Raw genomic sequence first — 16,094 nt, 5'->3', positions numbered from 1 at the left:
ATTTGGCGCATTACTTCCTACAAAAGCTAAAGTCACAAATGGTCAGTTTGGTTGTGTTTTCACTACAGAGGGGGCAGTGCAAATGGTTAGTGCTTACTCCCAGTGTGGGTGGTAACCCTGCTCCTGCACGGCATTGCTCGTCTTCAGCAGCAGAATTTCATGCAGCTCCAAAGAGAAAGTGTCAACATCTGTGCCGGCGAAGAAAACCTTCAGCTCCTTCCCCTCTTCCTCAGACAGCTTCTGCTGGAACTCGGGGGGAAGCGTCCGAAACGGGTCCTGAAACATGAACGTAAATTAAGTGTAATCTGTTCTGTAGCAGAAACTGCTGTGCGGACTGAATTCCTCAAATTCTGTTTTTATTGGGGTCAGATCTGGGGGCGCCGGCCGTGTCAGACGGCACACTTTCAAAGGATTACAGCCCAGAACATTTAACTCTCCCTGGTGTTTGGGGTCAGCCACTGGCAGCCAGCGGAGGTCACGACTGAAGATGCAGTCTAAAAAACAAACGCTGTGGTCACTACGGGAGGAGTTTCTTTCATGGATGTTTGGCGTATGCACAGTTTAACAGTTGTTTAGGCTTAGTGATAGGCTTATTTAAAATGTCTAAAATAGTGGGTAATAAAACGACGAATTTCTATACAATGCTCAACTCAACTTTTGAGTTAACATATCTTCATTTGGGGGCTTTTCCACACAAATATTGATAGATGTGAATGTTTAAGATTACATCAGCGTATATATATATGTTTATATTTCTGCCACCCCGTGATAAATAGTTCTCTTGATCCGCCACCGTATATACGTTACATGTTTTACTTACTTGATTTCTGTTCAGCATAAGCTCAGATTTCCAAGAAGTCAGGAGCTGCCAGGTGAATACGCTGTGTTCCAGTTTGCTCTCCCCCAGACCCTGAAATGAAAATCAAACAGACAAGTTTTAATATTTCACAAGAAACAAATCGGTTCATTTAGAGTTTTAGCTCCTCACTCACAGCTCTTCAGGGGTTATTTATTGTATTTTTTTGTTTGCAGCCTTTTGTTTCTATTCGTTTCTGTATGAAAACTAGTGAATCTTGCTTGACTTGTTTAATCCATCACAGTGAACATCCGCACTGGTACATTATCATTGCATGCTCAATTCTCCCAAAAATAAAAACGTAAGATTTAAAGTACTTATGGACCTGAATACTACCTGTTTTAAATAGCATCAGAGCACCAGAGCGGGCAGTGAGATTTCATTTGATTTAATTTATTTCCACACATTAGAGTCAAATAAATAGTATTTAAATGTGTGTTTTATAGAAAGAAAAACAACCCTGTAGAGAAGCACTGCTTACAAAACGATGTCAACATAACCCCATTCTTCACATAGCAGTGTCGTCGGTCACAGCTGTGGGTCTGGAGGTTTCTACCTTGGCTACAGCGCTGGAAATCTGTGTTTCCATCTGCAGCGAATCAGCGAGGTAGGACAGCAGTTGACCTCTCGGATCTCCGCCCGTCTTTCCGAGAAAGCGAAGGCCGATCTCCACCACATACACGGCACCGCAGACGTCCGTGTACGAGCGCAGCACCGTCCTCATGGCGCTGCTCACCGAACCCTTCAGCGGTTCCTGTAGGACGGACGGGAAACTGTCAGCAGGCCAGCGAGAGGAGAGCGAAGGGAAGGAATTTGGCTTCTAACAAAGCGGCCTCACAGAATCCCACAGGGGGAACTACTGTGAACATTCTTCATGCCTTCACACACCGAGGGCGTGCAGAATAAACAACACGAAGATGCTAAATAATGCATCAAATCTATTCGTACCGGCAGCGAGGGGAATTTGAAACGGTTGAATGTTTTGATTGGATTCACAGGCAGAGGACCAACATCCAGGATCCTGTTGACGCAGAGCAGCGTCTGACGAGCAAACTGTTGTGTAGCTTCAAGAGACTCTAAGATATTTTATTGAGTTTCCTCTGAAAGGCTCCGAGTTCATTTGAGTTGCCTCTGGTAAACAGTTACAGTGTCTGTGTCTGGTACTTTTATTGTGAAAGGTAAGAAGGGAAAGAGTCGATCTAGCTGCCTTTGTCAGGATTAGAGTAATAAAGTTTGCCGTCTTGGTTCGGACTAGTCTACACTTTATCGTACGTTTTTAATATGTCCGTTCCTCGCAACGTGATTGGTTGATTCTTTTATCTGCGGTGCGAAAGCTAAAAAAAAACTTTTTAGCAGCGCAATATTCGTGTTCTGTGTCAAAGTACTCATAACAGAAACACCCAATCACACGATGGAAACAGGCTGGTGTCTGGTGTCCATCCAGGTTGATTTTTAGAAAGACATGTTTGTGAATTGGATCAGAGATTGAAATCAGACTTCTACAGATGTGTCTGAACTCCAGCTGCTCAAATCAGATTTGTGGAAGTACCGATCAGAATACATGCTCACAGGATTTGAGAAACAAATGGGATTTGCCAGCAGTCTGAACGTAGCCTAAAGGTCAGTTCCAGATGAAGACTCGGGTATCTTAAAATAGAACTGGTCTCACCTGATGGATCTTGTCCCGGACCTCGTTAAGAACCACAGAGAAGTCCTGCAGGTGTCTGTTCAAGTACCTCGAGGTGTCCTGATCGCGATCAGAGAGGAAAGCAGTGCTGGTCAGCGGAATGTTTGGTTTCACTTGTGTGATTGGTTTAGATTCTTATTTATTTTTACCGCTTGGATGAGCGGTTTCCCGGCCAGGAAGCGGCGGGCCAGCTGGGTCTGGATGCCCAGCAGGTCGTAGTTTCTGTCCGTCTCCCCGCCTTTCTTCAAGGTGTAGTGGCAGTGGGATAACACCAGAGGCAGCAGCTCTCTTTCTGGGCTGCACAGAGTCAGCTGGGTTTCTGAGACGCTCTCCAGAGGAACACTGTATTCACTGGGGAAAGAAAACAGGAGCATGTCCGTCATCAGCCGTGTTACAGGTACAGGTGAGTTTGTATGACACATGCGTGAGTCTAAAGCACACATGCGTGAGTCTAAAGTATAAATGCGTGAGTCTAAAGTACACATGCGTGAGTCTAAAGTACACATGTATAAGTGTAAAGTACACGATTCAAGGATCTTTTATGATCACCGGTACAGAGCAATGTGTTTCACTCAGCATTCAATTGTTTTGACAAAACAACCTAAACTCAAGGTCCACTTACTCGCTTGTTCTGGAGCTTTCGACCATGTTACATGCGCTTCATCAGCGGATTCTTTGACACTCTACTGAGACAAAGCAGTGCTCAGGATCATGAGACTTTTTGGAGAATCCCGGATCCTGAGCTGAATCTGCTGCTGAAGACCGTGTGAAATGGTCGCAAGCTCCAGAACAAGCGAGTAAACGGACCTTGAATTAATACTGATGGCAAACTGCTGTCAAACTCCTTAAGTTTTGCAAGCTTCAGATTTTTTACCAGTTCAAGACAAGTTTGCAAGACGCATAAGAAGCGTTCAGAAGAACACTAGACGGTCAGCTGGTGGTAAGTAGCAGCTTTTATGTTTCACTGTTTTGCTCGATGGACCCTGTGAATGTATTTTCATTCTCATTCTTAAAAACCCAACAGCCTCCACACTTTGACCCCGGGATGTACCGACCTGTCCTCTTGGCGGCTCGCTCTCACCAGGCTGTTGTGAGTCTCCGACAGGAAGTCCACCAGAGTCCGGAGACACGAACCCGGTCCGTGTCGGGACGGAGTCAGAAACTCTGCAGAGCTCTCGGCTGTCAAGTTCACATCCACACCCGAGTCTGCTGCTGTAAACACACACACACACACACACACACACACACACACACACACACACACACACACACACACACACACACACACACACACACACACACACACACACACACACACACACACACACAGGCATTAGAGACAAATAAAGAATAAAATACAACCAATCACTACTCTGCATGCAGGAGTGAGCTTCTGCTTTCACACCAATTCAATTAAACAATTAGTTTTACTCTCAATTCAAACTGATTTAGCTCATTATGATTTGATTCAATAACAAATAAATCAACAGATTAATTAAACACATTTACATAATAATGAGAAATGATCCTCAGTCTCTTACAAGTTGAAAAAAATAGACAGAATTATGTCTGAAAATAAGAGACAAAATGTAACGTTTTCACTATTACCCGAACATTGTTAGTGTTACATCAGTAGGAGGGGTAGCTGTAATATTCATAGGACTGATTATTGTTTCTTTTGACAGATCAATACATGATCAACAAAGGAACAGCTGTTCACACATCAGAGCTAAATGCTTACAGCTGTTGGCCACCTCGGCCCGGAGGCTGTTCCACACCTCCATGAACGTCTCCAGTCTCTCCAGCAGCATCTTCTTCTGGTATCCTGACGAGGACAACGAGAAAGCTCAGTGTGTGTGTGTGTCCCTGTCTCGTGGCTGTTGTTGTTCGTTTAACGATACATTAAACCGTCGACGTACCTGCAGGTATCCTCTGTAACATCTGAGCAACGGTCTGATCTGCAGAGTGTGAGGTCAGAGGAAACGCCCGCAGCAGGTCGGACTGTAACGCAGCCAGCTCAGGTAAGTGATGGAGCCGCCGCACACAGCGGATCTGTGTTAAACACATCATAACGTATGTTATCATGATAACATGTAGTGATTAAACACACATTAATATTCACCGAGAAACAAAACACGACTTTAAGGAAAGCTGCATGTGGCCATTTAAAAATCCCTTTCATCCAATCTTCAATAAATGTGGTATATTTGGTATATAGAGATATTTTTTGTTAAACTTACACACAGAGATTCTACCAAATGTGATTGTATTTGGAGTTATAGGCGGCTCTGAAACCTCAGAGGTCCTGGTTTGAAACGTATTCTTGCCCCATTATTCCCGGCCAGGATTTATGTATTCTACAAAAATCTATTATTGTGATTTTGATGCAAATAACAGTCTCGGTGCAGTTTCTATTATTCAAATAACGTATTTAAATGATCGTGTTGGAGGTCGTCCCGATAGCTAAGTGGATGTTTCGTGCCATCAGTCTTCACGACCCCTCAGATCAGGATTTAAAACATGTCAGATCTGGTGTACCGAGGTGTCGGTTCCTACTTATCCTCCACTGTGTCCCAGTAACAGGATCTCACATGGCCCCTGATGAGGGATCGTACCTTCTCGAGGAACAGGCTCAGCAGGGCTAAGGTGCTGCGTTCCTGTGCTTCTCCCACCAGCTGAGTGAAGCGCTCCACCGTCATCGACTCCGGCGGAGTCCAGAAGGAGGAGCGATGCGTCGGGCAGTCGGAGGGGAGGGACAGCATGGTCCCCGGGTCCCTGAAGAGGAGAGTCATCAGGGGACTTCCAGCGAGTCCGTCGTCGGCACCGACTCTGTCCTGAGCTTCAGCCAGATTCTTCTGCAAACGCTGCAAACGGAAGAAACAAGTATTGAACCCAGTTACAGCAATCAATGCACTGCTTTAAAGCAACTAACCACTTAGTTCAGCTGAAAACCAGCACATATGAGTATTTAATAGTGTTTTGATGGATTTAGGTCCAAATTAAGTATTTGAATCACCAGATAATCACTAATCAACACTGATTCCTCAGGTTTTGTAATGTGTTGATGGCTAAATTTCAAGTCCACAGAAAAGAAGGAAAAGGCCGACTTATACAGGGAGTGATTGAGACCCCCTTAAAGCCTCAAGAGCAAACTTTCAGGGGGGTCTCCTGAAACCTGCCTTTTAAAAGCTGACTAATGTCCAGCATTTATTATTCAAACTGCAAAACATTTATTAAAAAATGTGAATCGTGAGAGTGAGAGCCGTAAAATGACACAGCCAGAGATGCTACAGGTTGCGGGAAGCGAGGGGACCTAATTGGACACATTTGATCCAGACCAGTGCCTCTCCTGAGAAGCTGGATTAAAGCCGAACCTCGTCTCTCTTCTTCTTGGACACCAGGACGGTAACTAGAAGAAGCCGAGCGCGTGTCGGGTTCGAGCGTCTGCACGGCGTCATGGTTGTTACTTTTTTCACGTTCTAAAGGGGTTTTTACTTTGTACTTAGAGGGTCGAGGCCCCGATAAGCAGGTAGTTACTCCTTAAATACATCGTATTCCTCACTTGAAGCACTGGGTTGATGACAGAATCACAGACGAGCTTCTCCCAGCGCTGCCGTCCTTGTTTGGAGGACAGATCCGGACTCGCTCCGCGGGAACCTTTAGTTAACATTCAGCAGAGTTATGTCACTGTTTTTTTCCTCTATGAATATTAAAAGCAGCGAGCTGAACATCGTTGGTAAACTTAGTATCACCTGGAGACTCTGAGCATGTGTTGAGAATCAGATGAAGTGTGACCGCCGTGTCGTCCGTGTTCTGAGCCAGCGCCTGGCCCAGCACACGCAGGTCCTTCTCAAGGTGTCTCCACAGGAAGTCGAGAAGGTCACGGGGCCTCGGGTGGATCATGTCACCGACTCCCTACAACAAACCACCACAGGAGCATTATTAAACAATGCCATCGTCTCAATACCGCTGATATAATATGTGGTGCAAAGTCTCACTCTGTCGTTTGTCACTGCGCCCTGAAGCATGGCGAGGTGTGTAAGCAGCCGCAGGATGCAGGACTTAGCGTACGTCATCTGTCTCTCTGGGGCTTCAGACCTCTGGTCAGCGTCTCCTAAGATGTGTCCTGTCCGCGTTTGATCCCCGACACTTTATGCAAACGAGGAGGAACAATAATGAAATATTTGACTGAAAATACCGACACAAAAGCTGGACGACTGAAGAGATTCATACCTTTGTAGAGGAGTAAATCCTGCCACTGGGTTGTGATTCTCCCCACCAATTGGGACTCCACACACGTGACAGCTTCCTCTAACCATCGGTCTGCCACACTATGGGACAATAGAGGAGCATTAAATGTTTTATTTATTGAACTTCTCTATTGTTAATGAAACCCCGTTGAGAGGGAAACAGCTCATACCTCTGTCACAGCGAATGTATGTCCATTAGCGCAGGCTGTAAAGATGTAAAACACATTATATTTATAACATGATGGACAATTTAGAGAGAAGTGATGATATAATAAATCCTTTATACTGTAAAATACTTACAGTACAGCTGTACCCTTTTTTCGTTAGTCAACCACTGTTTGACTTCACTCACGTGATCATCAGGCATGGTCGGCAGGAAGGAGTTCTAGGAGGGAAACGTGAGTTGAGTTAATGTTCTACATTCATGGAGTAAGATATGATGAGCACAAGGTCTCTACTTCACTCCTCCTCAGTCCAGATATGATCACTTACGTTCATTGTTTGCGGGAAAAAAAACATAGCGACTGCTGGACCCCCCTGCCTGGTGAAGACCCACGTCTTTCAAACTCCACTTTGTCACAGTTTGTGACATCATCACAGTGTGTGTGTGTGTGTGTGTGTGTGTGTGTGTGTGTGTGTGAAGTTTGCTGAAGAACCTCCTTTCATTGAAGATAAGAAGTGTCTTACTGTAACATTCTGAGGCTGGAAGGCGATCTGATGAAGAGGAACCAGTAGAGGGTTTCCACTGAGGAGCACAGAGTCCAGGTGGACCAGCAGCTCCAGGAGGGTTTGTCTCTGAGCAGAATGAAGCGCGTCGACGCGGAGACACGATCTCGGTCCGCCGATGTGATTTGACAGAAGCGCGGTGCAGAACTGCCTGAACTCCGGCGACTTGACGTTCTTCAGGAGCTCCTCCAGCCTCACCAGCTCCTGTGTGTTCATGTAGAGCCACGTGTTTAAAACAACGACCGAAGAACGTAAATCTACTGCTGACACATTCAACACGATGACATCATGTATTCTGACCTGAGCGGAGGGAAGCATGCTGTCAGGTGATTTGTAGCGACAGGTGACCTGTCTGAACAAGGCCGGGCCCAGCAGACTGACCCGAGAGCCGCTCAGCTTCTACACAGAAAACAAAACACAACAGAAACCCTCAAGATGACGTCATCCAAAACAGACACACAGACAGAACTTTCTTTGGCAGGTCATTTAAAAATGGACTGATCACGTGATAGGAAGTACCCAACAGACACATTACTGTAACCCGTATTCAGCATTTATAAGCCACATTTATTAAACGGTTTATAACATTTATAATCTAGTTGTAAGCCGATAGAAGAGTTCATTCATGTATTTACATCTTTAACTGCCACTTGAAACGTTTTTTGTTCATGAAAATAATTCACAAATGTACCATAAAGACGATGAAGCCTAATTCTTGCAGCTGCTAAAGTAACATTTAAAGAATAATTGTGAACTTAAACTTAACCAATGCAATGCATTTATATGTTAATCTCAGACCGGAGGGCAGATCTCACCCTGCATGTGGACATCCATCAGTGGAGGCTGGTGCATAAACAAATAATGAATATAAATAACATTTATCACTCCTCTTAGTAGTAATACATATTATCAAACATAAGAAATGTTCTCATATATGTGTGCAACTAGATAAAGTGTGTTAATAGCCATTTATTAAATGTTTGTTTCGTGCTTATAAATGCTAAACAAGTGGCCTTTCTGCCCTCTAGTGGTCGTTAGGAGCCATGACAGCGTCTCCTCTAAACAGAGCACGCTGCTAAATAAACTAAACGTCTTCATAGTTTATTATGAAGAACATTATTTCAGCCGTTGAGTCTCTCTGACCTGTATTTGTGTCATGAAGGAGTCCGATCTGTTCTCCAGCAGAACGTGGCCCACAGCGTCTCTCAAGGCTCGGTACGGCGCCCCGCAGCAGAGGAGCTGGTCCACGTGAGTCGGAGTGATCCTCTGAGCAGAAAAAAATATATTTTAATGATTTAGAGGAAAAATCCTCTTTGCATAGTTATCAGTTCCAGCTTATGGATCTTATTTTAAGTTCATAGCCGTTAAGAGTTCCACGGTGTGTAACACATTGTACATTCTGCTCTAAAAAGCTCAGTTTACATTAACTGACAGCATGAGTTGAACTAATTAGTCATTTAAGTTTATGGAAAAAAACACAATTGGTAACTATTTTGATAATCTTTTATATAAAATGATCCTCTCACTTTGGAATATCTGCCAGATTTCTCTGATAGTAAACTGATAATATTTGGATTTTGGATTATTGGGCAGCCAGAATAAGTGATAATAATAATAATAATACGTCAATTTAGGACTTCAAAATTAAAAGCGTTTACATTTCTCTCTATTTTCAGACATTTTATAGACAAACGATTCATCCAGCAAACAATGGAGAAATTATTCAAAACTGAAGATAATAATAAGCCGTCTCTAAACACGTCAAAGCGTTAACACACTTTAAATTTAAATTTTTCTCTCATGACAATGAAGAACATTTGGCTGCTCTGTGTTTATCTCTACCTGAAGTCGCAGCAGGTCTGGAGGGAACAGCCATCTCCAGGCCGGCTTGTTCATCATGGACAGAATGCAGTCCACACCTGAGAGCCTGTGGAGGGCTCGCAGCAGGTAAACCCTGTGCCAGCCGTTAGCGCCGCTCTCACACACCGCCTTCACCTGCTGCAGGTACTGAGCCTCCGCGCCTGCAGGTCTGCCTGCATGTCACCAGGAAACACTGCGCTTTATTTCCCTTTCAGAACCCCAGCGCTGATGCATCACATGTCACTTTAAACAGAAGTTTCCCACCTTGAGCCGCGGCCTCCTGCAGCAGCCGGGCAGCAGAGCTCAGACACAGTCTCAGTCTGGCGACGTTGAGCAGGAACTCTGCTGGGTCCTGTTGTCTGTCTGGAGTCTGTTTACCGGCGACGCCGCTCAGGAACGCCGTCTCCGCTCGTCTCTGCTGACCTCCGCTCTGTTCCGCTCCTCTCGCTTCTGAGCACAACAGAGAGTCCTGGAAAAATAATAACTTCTTCAATGACAAGCGATGGCGTTTGATTGTGTGTGAATACATGTTTTTGCAGACACGGTTAAAATGTCAGAAAAACAAGAATCAGCAAAGACGAAGCCAAAGTAAAGCAACAAGAAGGATCCTCATCACTTCAAAGATGGAGGACAAACGGACTTTTACCTGGAAGCAGTTGACAAACAGCAGGTAGAGTTCAGTGCGGTCTTCTCTGGTCAGAAGATTCTCCTCCAGGTTCTTCAGGTAGGTCTGAATGTGAGTCTTCACCTGCTCAAAACTGATAGAAACACACCACCATACACACACACACACACACACACACACACACACACACACACGTTACTGTCGTCACGATACGTAAACACCTGTAAACATAAATAATGATCCCGCAGGCATCGAGCTATTCTCAACCACTGGTGGGGCTCAGAGCGCCATCTAGTGGGCCGCAGAGGTACTGTCAAAGGGTTAGATTCAGTTTTACAAAATGATGTTTGGATAATTTACAAAGTGAGTTATTTTAATGTCTAAATGTGCTTAAAATTCACGCAAAAGTGAGAAGTGAGGAATTATGACCCTAAATACATTACATCTGGATCATAACAGCAGTGATGGGTATTTATTTTGGTCACTACAGCTGACAGAAGCCTAATACATATTTACAGATTATTTTGATCATGTTATGTTTATTTCTTATTTATTTGGGACGGTGGTCCTTGGACATATTTTAGACTACTTCCTCCACTTCTCTTATTGTTGTTATTGCTGTTGAGTGAGCAGCTCTTCACGAGGCTTTATGATAATCTACCTGTAGAGAAGCTCACGACCCGTCAGCTCATCTGAGACTATAAAAATCACAAAATTGGAAATATGAGATTTGTCCCCAAACAAAGTGAATCTCCAACTTTGGGATTATTAATGAATCTATATGATTAAAATCACTATGAAGCAAACTGTTCTGTACTTTTCTTTTTTTCCTAACGTGGTGTTACTGCTTTTCAATGAGCAGAGGATCCGACTGCTTCCTCCACTCGGGCTCGCTGACCCTCACCTGTGCTGCAGCAGCAGTTTTGGCAGCACGGATCGCACCACTGGACTGTTATCCACACACTCCAGGAAGGGAGTGAGCGCTCTGGTCCTGTACACGTCTCCTGCATCGCACAACGAGAATACAGGGAGGCCGACTGTGTTATCATCGCAGCATCATCAAATCATCAGTTATCCTCATCGACTTATTCCCTCACTGACCGTTAGCGGAGACGAGCAGAGAGAAGAGCAGCTCCACCACTCCGTCTCCGGGCGTCTGTCCCTCTGAGAGACAGAACCTGGACACCACCTCCAGGAAGAAGGCGTTACAGCAGTCCCTGACCGCTGCTTGCTGCTGAAGCGCCGCCCTGAACCACGAAAAAGAAAAGTCACCATGAAAGCTGAACGACAGCGTCGGACAGCCAGACGCATCGGCTCTTTTTTAGAGAACATTTAACACATTTGTCTGAACTCACTTGACGGTGGGAGAAACAGTCGGCGTGAAGTCGGGTGGCACGTCCGTCCTGCATTTAGGACAACGTCTTTGCTCCTGAATCCAGCGTTGGAGACACGGCAAACAGAAGACGTGCTGGCAGGGCAGGACGGCCGGATCTGTTAACCCCGAGAGGCAAACCGGGCAGGAAATGCCCAACCTGCAAAATATCACGAGAGAGATTCATTATTAGACTGTGAGATTATAAAATAAGAGATTCTAGTGGTATTTATTGTTATTATTAATATTGTATTGAATTGATATTGTAAAGGAGGATCCTGACCTCAGATCTCGGCCGATACTCTCATCATGAAAAGAATTGAGGATCCGGATCAGCTGCTGCAGCGTGTCCATGCTCCTCACATCAGGGGACTCCTGCATCAGCTGTTAGTAAATGAGAGAAAAACTGATCTGAAGACACGTCTTGTTTTCTCCCGTCTGACCGCAGACAACTACCAAAACATTTGACTTCTGTTGTTCACTATGTTCACGAGATGCGTCAGGATCTGGGAGGCTTACAACCTCAGCCAAAACATTTCCTGGAGGGAAACCTCTTTCTGTCCAAGATGAAAACACTTACGTTCAGGTGAAGGTTGCAGTGTTTCAGAGCCAGTTCTCTCAACCTCGAGTCATTCTGTTTCACTCTGAAGATGACGTGCTGGATGAAAGACGCAACAACCAGCATCCCGTGCCACAGCGACCTGAAACAGCAAAGAGGTTACCGAAAAACTTTAAAACACAAAAAAAACATTATTTATACCTGCTGCACATTGTGACAGACTCACCTGATGGAGTCCAGATGCTGCAGACAGCCGGCGCTGCAGAGGGTTCTGTATTTCTGACCGAACACTCGGTCCAGACACGGCTGCAGAAACTCCACTCTGCTCACAAAGGACTCGCACTCCTGCAGCGACGTCACGGTCAGCAGTTTGGTCTGTTCAACACAGACACCGAGCGCTCCGATGTCCTCCACCTGCAAACCATCGACGTTTTTAGATCTCACAACTCAGGATTATGCTAACGTTTAGCATGTTAGCTAAGGGTGAAAAGGTTACAGAGATTCCACACAGTGTTGCCAACTCCTCAGTAAGGAAAGTAGCTTCACACAAGTGTCTGCGCAGCTCTGCTTCCAACCCACTTCATATTTCAACAAATACTACAATTACATCCTTCAGCTAACAACTAAAAAAAACATCAAAATTGTTCTCACCATTTCTCGGGGCTCCCTATTCGACCCCTGCTGAGCAACATCGGTGGCTAGCTGGGGCTCCAGCAGAAACATGTGGCAGAGAGAGTCCAGTCGGGGGGCAAAGTGTTTGGCAGCAGCTGTTATCCAAGCAGGCGAGAGCTCCGCGGCGGCACCCACAGATGTCTGGAGCTCGGACACGCAGCCCAACATGGCCCTGGAGAACACCTGGACAAAGATTAAGAGATTATTACCGGCTGTTCCCCCAAAATACGTTGCACCTAAATGTGAGGCTCAAAGCGTCGGTACCGTCAGCTCGTCGTTTGACTTGATCTTCAGAGAGATTAGCAGGAAGTCTTGGAGGTAGAGCTGTCCGTACTCCCGTCGCTCCTCGTCGGAGAGTTTCTGTAAGTGACCGCCCAGCTGGCTACTGGAGAAGGTGTTCACAAACTGGAGAATCCTCCCTGTGCCATCCTCTGTTGTTACTGAGGAACAAGTCATAAAAAAACATTTGTAACCATACTGTATATACACTTTATCTGCTCATAGTAAAAGAGACATTATATATACAGTAGTGTGTAAAGAAGTCTAAGATGAAGGCAAACCTGGCATGAATTCTGATTCTTCCCACAAGCCTTCAAGGTGAATTCTGACGAGCCAGCTGAACGGAGCAGCGCAGGATCGTTCTTCACCGTCCAGCATGAAGTAGTGATGCACCCGCACCTCCTGGTCTGACTCGCTGGAGATTATGACAAGCGAAGAAAAAGTTGATTACTTACTTTACTTTACTCAGACAATTATTATTTGTATTACAAGTTTTCTGAAATTAAGCTTTTTCTTTTTTTAAATATGTACTAATTTGCATACATTACAAATCTGAACATTGGATAAGGCCAGGTTCAAAATGATTGTTTCAATTTGTTGACATATTACAGTCAAACATTTTTACAGTAGGAAATGTGGATATAACAAAATCTGGGAACGGTGGGAATTAGACAGAACAAGTAACCCTTAATACCTTGAGTTTTGAAGAGGTGTTAGGCCTGAAATCTGTGAATCTGACAGGATGTCCAACCACAGCTTTATCAGGCCCTGGCTGAGTCTGTCATCAGACAGCAGGTCCAGATTTGCAAACCTGTCCATAACTTCCAACATGTTGGCCAAGATTGGAGTCACGATGGACTGAAGATGGCGCCACAGGGTGTATCTGTCAGTTAAAGACCCAAAAGAAAGCTCCACTTCATCAAATCATCAACTAGAAACCCTTAAAGAATGCACATGAAGCACCAATGTGGAGAGAGAAATACTAAGATCCAAAACTGGAGCCAAAGCCATACCGAAACAAATCACTCGATCCGGTATATTAATCTTTATTAAAACGTTTCCAAGTTAACTTTACCTCAGAGTTCCCCCCTCCTGCAGAGCCTGGCGTTTCATGGCTTCTCTGCTCACCCACTCCTTAGGAGAGCCCATAATTTCTTCTCTCTGTTTCAAAGCCTCGGCCAGTCTACTCAACAACACCTCCTGAAAGTGAGCTTTAACAAAGTATATCGTTGACATATATCAGACACAAATGAGGGATGTAACAATTACTTCTACATCAGAGTCAGATGTTGGCTTATTATGGACAAAATGAGTAATTCCCAAAGAAAGTGATTAGAAATAATCAACAAACCATCTCACACCTGCAGATACATTCTGGTAAATGTGCAAACAAAAAGTATTCTCAGATGATATATATCTATATTTACCTCCTATTTGCACTTGACCAGCTCCCAGAAGAGTCAGAAGGATGTGCACCCGCTGCATGCTTCGCGATGTCACGCCATCGGGGTCCCTCAGCAAACCCACAGCTTTTTGGATACACGACCTCACTAAGGCAAGGCTGTGGAGGTGGGCTCTATCTCCCTGTACGCAAACACAGTTACATTTGTTTTTTACGCTAACACATATAAAGAAACATTTATTTACCTTTAAACTCACTTTTGTATCTACCTGAGAGTCTCTACTTGTCCTTGCAGTTTCTTCATCGTCATGGTGTTCTATTAAAGTAAAAACATACGGTTTATTTTAAAGTACAAATTAGCCTAGAGAACAGTAAAACCACTTTCTTTCCCATTTGTAATACAACACACTTGGTAATGACCAGATGATGAATAGTTTCTACCTGACAGTGCAGGGTGGAGTAGGTTGCTGATGAGAGTTCCACAGAAAACCAAGAGGTTCAGGCTCATGTCCTCTGAATCCCTCAGGTCATCAATGTGCACAGAGTGCCAGACTCCTTCGGTGCGAAAGACAAAATGTTCCTTAAGTCTTGTTATAGGTCAAGTTTAATGCAGTCAACAAATAATTGACCCTCCATTAAGCCCACTGCTACACCGTCAAGCTGTCAGAGCTACATTACCATGGAGCCCACACTGTCTCCCTGAATAAATATCATCTAGTTTTGGAAAAAACTAAACAATTATTTCAGAGTGAAGCAGACAGAAGGGTCTACATTATGTTTTTGAAGGATATATTCAGCATGTCAAACTGATTCAGCAGAGATAACAGGTTAAATAGATAAAGATAGAAGCTAAAGCTACAGCTCACAGTGTAAAAATGAACCACTACATCACCTGGAGATCGAGGCAAAAGACAATGATATTAAGAACAACACTGCAACGCTGCAAAAGCAGCATGTGTTTACATTCAGTATACCCTCAGTAGCTAGCATAGAATAGAAGTGCTAATGCTAGTTTATGTTGTGCTAACGTACTCTGCTAATGTTAGCTCCACAGGTTCTTATGTTGGCATGAGAGTCTGTGGAGCAGAACTGGATAGTTGTCGGACCCTGGTCAAAGATGGCCGATGCTATGCTTTGATTGGCCAGTCTGCGTTCGAGGGGCGGGACTTAGCAAAGGATCAATTGCATTGCCATAAACATCATATTACACGTAGTACTCACCTCCTTGGAAACCGATGTACTGAGATTTGCTTGTGAACCTAGAAACCTTCACAATGAAAATCACCCAACAGGTCTGATCCTCCAGTGACATCAAGTAGTTCATGGTGCAATATCTAGAGGCAGGTGAAATCATAAACACATCTGATCTGAAACGCCTGAAATGTACTTTTTTTTCACGGAACATGCATAAAATCATATTGCAATCTGTTCAGGATGTTGTCATTGAGCCCTACTTTGCTGATGCTATGAGCTCATCACTGCAGTGGGATTCCTCGAGGTCCATCTGGATTAACAGGATGCGAAGAGAGGGGCCAGCATCTTGAAGGAAGCCCCTGACACAGAAAGGAGAGTGAGAGAAAGATTTAAAGACAAAAATTATAATTTAAAAAGCCATGTTCCTGTTATCCGAATAGTTAGTACCTTATCTTGTTGCAGAAGGAGACCTCAGTGTCAAACTGGTGGAGCGAGAGAAGGAGAATCCTCTCCTCAAGCAGTCCTAGAGCAGGAGCAACAACCCTGACATCCGATCTGGTTAGCAAGCTGGAGAATGTAGTTATCTGTGAAAACCCACAAAGCGGACAGTGG

At 44.5% G+C, this 16,094-nt stretch overlaps 1 protein-coding gene across 1 annotated transcript in view; it reads right to left on the bottom strand.

Annotated features, from left to right (window-relative positions):
• Positions 1–16,094, bottom strand: part of rnf213b (ring finger protein 213b) — a 34,347-nt gene that overhangs the window by 839 nt on the left and 17,414 nt on the right. Inside the window, exons 27-64 of the mRNA XM_079182423.1 lie at positions 15,930–16,066; positions 15,743–15,841; positions 15,510–15,622; positions 14,730–14,843; positions 14,558–14,604; positions 14,314–14,470; positions 13,962–14,097; positions 13,581–13,769; positions 13,168–13,301; positions 12,872–13,047; positions 12,587–12,790; positions 12,162–12,349; positions 11,957–12,077; positions 11,660–11,760; positions 11,360–11,536; positions 11,106–11,251; positions 10,909–11,008; positions 10,026–10,137; positions 9,644–9,848; positions 9,362–9,552; positions 8,663–8,785; positions 7,820–7,918; positions 7,481–7,723; positions 7,094–7,178; positions 6,964–6,998; positions 6,777–6,874; positions 6,542–6,692; positions 6,296–6,458; positions 6,106–6,200; positions 5,159–5,407; positions 4,463–4,595; positions 4,285–4,368; positions 3,599–3,755; positions 2,693–2,894; positions 2,526–2,603; positions 1,413–1,610; positions 821–910; positions 98–276 (exon numbers count right to left, since the gene is read on the bottom strand). Of these exons, the coding sequence (XP_079038549.1) occupies positions 98–276; positions 821–910; positions 1,413–1,610; positions 2,526–2,603; positions 2,693–2,894; positions 3,599–3,755; positions 4,285–4,368; positions 4,463–4,595; positions 5,159–5,407; positions 6,106–6,200; positions 6,296–6,458; positions 6,542–6,692; positions 6,777–6,874; positions 6,964–6,998; positions 7,094–7,178; positions 7,481–7,723; positions 7,820–7,918; positions 8,663–8,785; positions 9,362–9,552; positions 9,644–9,848; positions 10,026–10,137; positions 10,909–11,008; positions 11,106–11,251; positions 11,360–11,536; positions 11,660–11,760; positions 11,957–12,077; positions 12,162–12,349; positions 12,587–12,790; positions 12,872–13,047; positions 13,168–13,301; positions 13,581–13,769; positions 13,962–14,097; positions 14,314–14,470; positions 14,558–14,604; positions 14,730–14,843; positions 15,510–15,622; positions 15,743–15,841; positions 15,930–16,066 (5,309 nt within the window). The remainder of the gene's footprint in view (positions 1–97; positions 277–820; positions 911–1,412; positions 1,611–2,525; positions 2,604–2,692; positions 2,895–3,598; positions 3,756–4,284; positions 4,369–4,462; positions 4,596–5,158; positions 5,408–6,105; positions 6,201–6,295; positions 6,459–6,541; positions 6,693–6,776; positions 6,875–6,963; positions 6,999–7,093; positions 7,179–7,480; positions 7,724–7,819; positions 7,919–8,662; positions 8,786–9,361; positions 9,553–9,643; positions 9,849–10,025; positions 10,138–10,908; positions 11,009–11,105; positions 11,252–11,359; positions 11,537–11,659; positions 11,761–11,956; positions 12,078–12,161; positions 12,350–12,586; positions 12,791–12,871; positions 13,048–13,167; positions 13,302–13,580; positions 13,770–13,961; positions 14,098–14,313; positions 14,471–14,557; positions 14,605–14,729; positions 14,844–15,509; positions 15,623–15,742; positions 15,842–15,929; positions 16,067–16,094) is intronic.

This window comes from Pholis gunnellus (assembly GCF_910591455.1).
Source record: "Pholis gunnellus genome assembly, chromosome: 21".
Lineage (NCBI taxonomy): Eukaryota > Metazoa > Chordata > Actinopteri > Perciformes > Pholidae > Pholis > Pholis gunnellus.
Note: the sequence above shows the minus strand (reverse complement) of the source record. Positions and strands in the feature narration are given on the sequence as shown.